At 38.6% G+C, this 9,022-nt stretch overlaps 1 protein-coding gene across 1 annotated transcript; it reads right to left on the reverse strand.

Annotated features, from left to right (window-relative positions):
- Positions 1-7,787: 7,787 nt before the first annotated feature.
- Positions 7,788-8,722, reverse strand: LOC118902881 (olfactory receptor 8S1-like). The gene is given in 2 exon segments (XM_036867623.1): positions 7,788-8,443; positions 8,446-8,722. Coding segments are annotated over 2 exon segments (933 nt in total).
- Positions 8,723-9,022: the final 300 nt, after the last annotated feature.

Genomic DNA, 9,022 nt, shown 5'->3' on the forward strand with positions numbered 1-9,022 from the left:
TGTCCATCAAGAGATAACTACTATTAACATTTTGTCCATGTTCTGCAACAAATGCAGACACCATGCATGTATAAAAATATGCAAACATAAATGTAGGGGCTTCCCTGGTGGTGCAGTGGTTAAGAATCTGCCTGCCAATGCAGGGGACACGGGTTCGAACCCTGGTCTGGGAAGATCTCACATGCCGCAGAGCGGCTAGGCCCGTGAGCCACGACTACTGAGCCAGCGCGTCTGGAGCCTGTGCTCCGCAATGGGAGAGGCCGCGACAGTGAGAGGCCCGCGCACCGCGATGAAGAGTGGCCCCCGCTCGCCGGAACTGGAGAAAGCCCTCGCACAGAAACGAAGACCCAACACACCCAAAAATAAATAAATAAATAATTTTTTTAAAAAACATAAATGTAATTAGTCATAAAAACATTCTTAGGGCTTCCCTGGTGGCGCAGTGGTTGAGAATCTGCCTGCCAATGCAGGGGACACGGTTTCGAGCCCTGGTCTGGGAAGATCCCACATGCCGCGGAGCAACTGGGACCGTGAGCCACAATTACTGAGCCTGCGCGTCTGGAGCCTGTGCTCCGCAACAGGAGATGCCGCGATAGTGAAGAGGCCCGCGCACCGCGATGAAGAGTGGTCCCCACTTGCCGCAACTAGAGAAAGCCCTCGCACAGAAACGAAGACCCAACACAGCCATAAATAAATAAATAAATAAATTTTAAAAAAAACAAAAAACAAAAAAAAAAACATTCTTAGATTATATATTTAGCTTTTATAGTCAGAGAAATGAATGAGAACGTTACTTTTTGCATAGATTTTTCTTTAGAGAAACAATCGTCTGGACCTGAGCTGTCCAGTGTGGTAGCTGCTAATCACATGACTATTTGAATTTGATTTTTCATTAACTAAAATTAAGTATAACAAAAAATCCGGTTCCTCAGTCTCACTGGCCGTATTTCAAGGGTTCAATAACCACATGTGTCTAGTGGCTACTTTATTGGACAGTGCATGTATAGAACATTTTCCTCATGGTAGAGGAAGAATAATAAAAAATAATAACCTGGTATCTGAGTTTGAACAGGTATACCTCACAGACATAGGATAAATTCACACCCAGTAGAGTAAACATTCTTACCCTAATCTCTTTTTCTTTCCCAACAGTGGAGAATCTACAGCTTAGAAGTGGGAGAAGAAAAAGATGTCCGAGAGACAGACAAGGCCACTTGTCTCTATTTCGAGTGCTTTGAGTGGGATGAGGAGCAGAAGAGGGGAAAACCCTCTGGTGCACTGCACCTTCCCCAAAGCACAGGTCAAGCCTATGCTGGGGAAAAGGGAACAGGTACAATGTGCGTTGAGTCTGAGATTAAAATATTTGTGTGCACAGACTTTTAATAATTGAAAGTAACTGGGAAGTTGTGAAATAATTCCGAGGGATCATTAAGGGATGGAAAAGGAATATTGGATAAAGCAAGGGGGAAAACAGAGATTGGAAAAAAATTAAGTTTTGAGTTAAGACTTGCTTGACAATATAGTTATATATATATATATATATCTCCCACCCACTCCATCCATACACACACACCAAGCTTGTTTTAAAAACATTTGGTGACTACTTTTTTATTTTATATAATTCTGCATCTTTTATTTTTAATCATATGCATGCATTATTTTGTAAGTTAAAATAAAGTGCAACTTTCATGGAAAAAATTCATTATTATTATTTCTTGAGATTGAGTCTAGTGTCTAGGCAAAAGTCAAATAAATTCTTATATGTAGTGAAGCACTATCAAAGATCAAATTTATTGCTGCTAATGCTGCTGTTTTCTTATTGCTTTATGTGCCTTTATGAAGAGAGGTGTAAGAAAATCACACTGAAATCACTAACGGTAGCTGCCCTCCTCTGCTCATGACCCTAACTGTAAGGTAAATTGGAGGTTTATAATTATTTTGGAGTGAAACCTGTCTTCACTTTATAATAACTGTGGGTGCCTTCACAGAAAGGAGGGCAGTAATTGCCACTCATAGGTGTAGCTGCCAAACTGTAGAGATGTCAAACGGGAGAGAAAGTGGTTGAGACTCAGTGTAGACCCTTGGGCCAACCTAGAAAAGCATTACTAGGATGTATGTATATCCTAGAATAGGCTGGATCTCTAGAAAAGTAAGCAAGAGGAATGCTTGAAAGTGTTTCATGCCAGGGAATAAATGAATGGGCATCCTGGCTGTAGCAGCAGCTAGAATAGAGGACTCTGCCCAGTACTATACTTTCTGGACCTCGTTCCTAGACAGCATAGTAAGCAAGTTTGGGAATTTATCCTTTAGGACAGTGAGAGTTTGACTCAGAGCTCTTACCTTCTGTTGGAGACACCCACTGCAGCTACTCTCTGTTCCCCAGGAAGAAATCTCCACCCACTATTTCTTCTCTGATCAATTCAGACACTTGTTTAAAATAGGAACAGAACATTCAGTCCTTTCTATTCCTCTTTTGTACAGATATTTAGATGAACTTTTTGACTTTTATCCTGAGACACTGTCCTCAGTCTCCATATTCCAAATTTCTCCTTCATGGCCAGATCCTGTTCATGTCTCTCAACTCTGTTTCTCATAAGTCTTCAGGTCTGGATTACAACAATGCTGTATTTCCTAGAATACTGAATGTTTATCCATGATTTCCAGCTTTGGCTTTACACCCTAAAATCTGACCTTGGTCACCCATAGAACTTATTTTGGTGGTTTAGTCAGTTTCCTGGTCCTGTCCATTCCCAGCAAGTCCAAAGTTCAACCAAGGGGAAGTTCTGATTCCTTAGTTAGTAACCTTTTAGCCATAATCCCAGACTCAAAATCCTTCCCATACCTCAAACACGCATTACCTGTATTTCTTGCCATTAAGAAAATCTGCTCTCCAACTTGGCTCTGGGATTTTTATTTAGATTCATCTACTAGGAAGAAAGATGAGCTAGAGAATGTGGTTTCTAAGTCTTATATCATGGTAGAATTTATAAAATCCTACTGATGATGAAATGTTTTACTCAATTCCACACTAATAAAATTAAATAGCCATAGAACAGTTCCTTTTTCAAGAAGTCTCAAATATGCTTTCGTTTTCCCTGTTTCTAATGTCACTTCTTAGCCAGACATAGTATTGTTTTGATTTAACCAGTCTGCAGAGTAGCTATGTTTAGCCAGCTGTTGGTTTGATTCCATGCTCTTGGCAGGCCAGTTGATATCAAGGGCATTGGTTTTTATATTATATAGTTACAACCTGAAGTTGGATTTAGTTGTCAAGAACTTTAGCAACACTGACTTTTTTAGGACAACTGGGGATCTCTTCTGTGTGATCTTTGGAATATCTGGGTGATGCAATGACTTGTAATCATTAATTCTAAGCTCTTCTGAATCTAGTGGGAGATGAAAGTAGGCAGAGTGGCCAAAGGGGTATTTGCCTGGCACCCTAAGCAGGAAAAGAAAAGTTTTCAATTTGCACTCTAAGGGTTGTGTCTTCTCTGAGGAATTTCTCAGGCAAAATCGCCTCCAGTTAAATTTGGTGTATAAAAGTGATTTGTTGATCAAAGTGAAAAGAAAAAAATAAGTTAAGCACAGTATTTACCTAAACTGTCTATTCAAATCTACTTGCTTTGATGGATCCAATTAGATTCCCACACAGGGCCCTGTTACAATTTGTGTGCTCCAAGATTTGGGTGTATTTAGGAAAGCATTTGTTTAATAAGTTTATTATAGTCTTACGTAGGAAAAAACTGTTTTATAGATGAAAATATCTACTTATCTATTACAACGAACTATAAGTTTCAGTCAAACTAGACTGTTCTGGCATAATATTTTTCCCCACTGTCACTTATCAATTAAATAAGTAAGCAATGGTAATGTAATGAACGGCTGGATGTTTGGAATAATCAAGTCCACTTTTCTAAATATTTTCTTTCTTTTTTAACTACATGGCATTGTAAAGTATTTTATTTTTAATTTATTTTTCTGATTATAATATTAATTTATTCATATATCTTAGAATTTATACATGCATGTATGTGTATATAAAAGGATTCTATGAAAGTTTAATATGATTATTTGCCCCATATAAAAATTATATAAATACATCTTTAATTTTATATATATATATACACACACACATATATGTGTGTGAGTGTGTCTAAGTATCGAGAACATGATTCAAAGTGTTATGGTAGCTTTGGTATAATAATATATGATGAATGATATTTATTGTACCTTCCTTGCCAGTTATTTCCTAAAATAAAAGATTAACTAATTGGGATTCACTAAAATTAAAATTAAGAATTTCTATTAAGAGAATGACAACATTAGGAAAGTGAAAATAAACCAACAACTGAGAGAAGATAAATATAGTTCATATAGGTGGTAAGAAGATATATGTAGGATATAAAAAGATCTCCTTCAAATAAATAATAAAATGTCAAATAGCCAATTTATAATTAGGCAAAAGAGTTAAACTGTCCTTTCACAAAAGAGGATTTCAAAATAGCCAGTAAGCAAATTAGTATATGCTCAACACTATTAAGGAAATGCAATTTAAATCACTATGAGACAATGCTATACACACACCATAATCAGTCATTTACACACTTAAAAATTATTTATTCTTATTTATTTTTATTTAACTATAATTGATTACACCATATTATATTAGTTTCATGTGTACTACATAGTGATTTGACATTTGTATACATTGTGAAATGATCACTACAATAAGTCTAGTTGCCATCTGTCTCCATACAAAGTTAGTAGGCTGTGTTTCCCATGCTGTACATTACATATCCATGACATTTGTTTTATAACTGAAGTTTGTGCCTCTTGATTCCCTTCACCCATTTCATGCCTCTCAACCCCCCTCTCCTCTGGCAACCACCAATTTGTTTTCTGTATCTATGAGTCTGACATTTGTTCTGTTTTGTTTGTCTTGTTTTGTTTTTTAGATTACACTTATAAGTGAAATCATGTGGAACTCTCATGCATTGTTGGTGGAATGTGAATTGGTGTAACCGCTATGGAAAACAGTATGGAGATTCCTCAAAAATTAATACTAGAACTACCATATGATCCAGCAATTCCACTTCTGAGTATCTATCCAAAGAAAATGAAAACACTACTTTGAAAAGATACTTGCACCCCTATGTTCATTGCAGCACTATTTACAATAACCAAGGTATGGAAACAACCTAAATGTCCATCAATGGTTGAATGGATAAAGAAGATGTGGTATAGGGTTACTTGAGAGATTGGATTAAGAAGCCAGAGTAGAAAGATCCTGAGCTCACTTTCTCCCATGGACATATCAAAACTGCAACTACATATAGAACAACCCGAGAACTATCTCTGAGAACAACCTGAAGACTAGCAGAACAGGCTTTCTACAACTAAGGATATAAAGGAAAGGTCACATCAAGATGGGTAAGAGGGGCAGAGATGCAGTCTAGTCACAACCTACATCCCCAGTGCAGTGACCCACAAGCAGGAGGGATATCACCACTGTGGTGAGGAGTGTCCCTCCTGAGGAGTGAGGGGTTCAAGCCTCACGTCAGGCTCCCCAGCCTGGGGGACTTGCACTAGGAAAATGTGCCCCCATAGTGTCTGGCTTTGAAAACCAGCAGAGCTCAAGAGCCAGAGGGCTGTGGGAAACGGAGACTCCACTATTGAAGGGCTCACACACAAACTCACTTGCTCCAAGTCCCAGTGCAGAGGCAGCAGCTTCAAAAGAGCCTGGGTCATAAGCGGCGATTCATTGACTAAAACAAAAGTTAGCAATTCAGTAGCATTAACATGGAAAAATTCTTATGATATAATAATATTCAGTAGATAAATCTGGATACACTATTGAGCATATTGTATGATTGTTACTGGGCATAAAAATGCAAAATATTATAAAAGATGTTGATTTGAACTTTTCCTGCCATGCTAAAATTGATAATAGAATTCACAGAGAGAGTGGCATATATTTTAAAGATTGTTGACAACAGTTGGGGCCAGACTCTTTTTTCCTGGACTTACTTATGAGATGTCAGTACAGATTTGCCATCATCAACTACCACATCACACCCATTTCCCAATCTATGTAAAAAATCTTGGGAGAGAAGAGAAGAATGAGGGAGGCTACAATGTCTTAATTCTGTGGGAAAGTGCAGTTTTACTTGGCCATACAATTCTTCCTCATATGTTCCTCCCCCACCTAGGTCAGAGATGACTGAAAGTAGAGTAGAATGAAAACTCTTTCCTCTCCTTGTAGACTTTTGAAAAAATATATTTTTCATTGGAAAATTAAGCATGCTAGTATTAGAGGATCAAATTATTATGTTTTAAATACAGTGAAAATTAAATGAAATGCAACTTCAAATAATTTAATCTATACATTCTGATTCCACTGGCAGTAGAGTAATTTATCACTATACAGAAAGGAATATGTGGTAGATGCTATGATTGACAAGCTCCTAGACCAAAAAATATAATCATATGTGAATAAAACAGCTTAAAGGTAACGAAGTTTCTAAAAACATATTTAATATGTCGTGTAACATTGTCTACTTGCTGATAAGCACTTTTTAGAATATAGTTTGTAGGAGAAAATGCAACTGGTTAATAATTTTTGAAATTATTTTTGCAAAGGAGAAATACATAAAATGATATTAGAGACAATGAAATATATCTATACAAAATTTGCATTATGACTTAAAGAATGTATTGTGTTAGAAATTCTTTATTAGAAAAGAGGACATTTAATGTTTCCTTTTGAGTAACTTGTTATTGATAAAGTAAGCAGCTAGTGAGATGCTGGGAAAGTTCTGCAGAGAGTAGAGAACAGAACTGGATGAAAAGGAACTGGGTGCACAAAGGGTAGATAGAGATCATCTACACTGTTCAGTTTTTAAATTCTGCCCAGAACCCACACTGTTTTCCCATGTTAAAAAAAGTGATTGTCGACCCCTCTTATCCTATCCTGGTCTCATTTCTGAGCTTTATTGCGGAGTTCTGAGGAGAAAACCTGACTTTCACCTGCAGGACAGGCAGGTGCTGGTTCAGGGACCATCTTGAAACAAACCACAGCTTAGGTCACCAGCAGTTCTACATTGTACCAGTGGGTCTGTTTTCCTTGTTGCATCTTCCTAAGAGAGTCCTCCTCTTTAGGGATGTGTGCCCAGGTAGAGTCTGGAAAAGAGAATGATCAGGACTCCTGTGCAGCTTGAGATGTGGAATTCTACACGGGCCAATGCTGGCAAGAAATAGCAGGGTCGTTGGAAGGTTTTATGTGAGCCTGTCCTCTGTCCTAATATGGGAACTCATTGTCTTCAGAACCTTTACCTCCTTCTTTTTGCCTGTCTCCAAGAACCCACTCCAGTTGATGTTCATTTTTCTCCTATTTCCTGATCCAAAAATCTATGACTCTTTTTACCCAATATCTGAATACTCTCTTAATAGTGAAATTACAGCTTTCAGTGCCTTTCCCTAAATTCAATGGAAAGTAATGATTCAAAACAAGTATTTTACCTATTAAGCAGAACTAAGTGATTATTTGGGGAGTACTGAGAATGACGAATCAATACTTTCAAGACCACATTAAGTTAGTTGTTTAACCCATTGTTTTCCCTCTATTTGGCCTAAGCTAACACCTCTCTAATATCTCTGTGTTCACTTCTTTGCACGGTTAATTTACCCTGTAGTATCTGACGTTGTGTAGAGCCAGGAGGTTTTTCTTAATGTGAACTCTCACAATATCATATTATCCTGATTCTTCATTTTCCTCTGGCTTTATTTTTTCATCTGGAACATAACAAGTACTTTCCCAGTGTTCTTCTCACAGCTGCCTTCACCTCCTTTTTCTTCAGGCTGTAGACAAGAGGATTCAGCATGGGAGTGACCACACCATACTGCACAGAGAAGATCAACTCCAGAGGGGATCCTGAAGTTGGCATGAGGTAGCAGAGAAACCCTGAGCCAAAGAAGAAACTCACTGCAGTGAGGTGGGTGGAGCAGGTGGAGAAGGCCTTGCTTCTGCCTGCAGTGGAGCTGATGCTCAGGATGGTGGAGACAACACGAGCATAGGAGGAGACTGCTGGGAGGTGGGTCCCAAACCCATGCATCAGGCTGGAGCAAAGCAGGACTATGAGGTTGGTGGAGACATCAGAGCAGGACAGAGACAAGAGAGAGGGCACCTCACAGCTATAGCAGCTAATGGTATGATTCTCAAAGAAGTGCAAGTTGGCAGCTAGAAGGGTGTTAATAAATGTGCTTAAAGCACCCAAACCCCATGAGCCCCACACAAGCTGCACACACAGCTGTTTCTTCATCATCTGTCCATAGAATAGAGAGTGGCAGATGGTGGCATAGCGGTCATAGACCATCACTGAGAGCAGACAGGCTTCAGTCCCTACAGTGATAAATGCAAAGAAGCCTTGAACCAGGCAGCCCTTTATGAGATGGTTTTTGTCTCAGACAGGAGGTCCTTCTGCATCTTGGGCACAATGACTGAGGATAAACAAAGATCCAGGAAAAAGAGATGACTCAGGAAGAAATACATGGGCGTGTGGAGGTGAGAATCAGCCCTGATCACCAGCACCATCATAAAGTTCCCCATTATGGTCAGGAAGTAAATCTCCAGGAACAACACAAAGAGCACAGCCTGGATGTGGAGGTCAGGAGACAGCCCAAGGAGAAAGAATTTAGTGATGGTGCTGTGGTTCCCCGAAGCCATTCACAAAGGCTCTTTCCTAAAAGTTATATAAAAAATCATTGCAGTGAAGTTTCCTTTATCCTCCAAATAGTTTTCACATTGCATTGATTCTCTTTTATTATACCATTAATCGGCAAATAAATGTTTATCTTCTACAGTAGGCCATATTTTATGTCAGTCACTTTAAATATAATGAAGACCTAAGCATGGTCTCACTCATTTTAAAGGTCACACTTCAGTGAGACACAAATATGAATGCAGGTAATTAGAAACTATTATGATTAGTGCAATGGGAAGTCTAGAGTTGATTTTTGGAAGAGC

Source organism: Balaenoptera musculus, chromosome 10, assembly GCF_009873245.2.
Source record: "Balaenoptera musculus isolate JJ_BM4_2016_0621 chromosome 10, mBalMus1.pri.v3, whole genome shotgun sequence".
Lineage (NCBI taxonomy): Eukaryota > Metazoa > Chordata > Mammalia > Artiodactyla > Balaenopteridae > Balaenoptera > Balaenoptera musculus.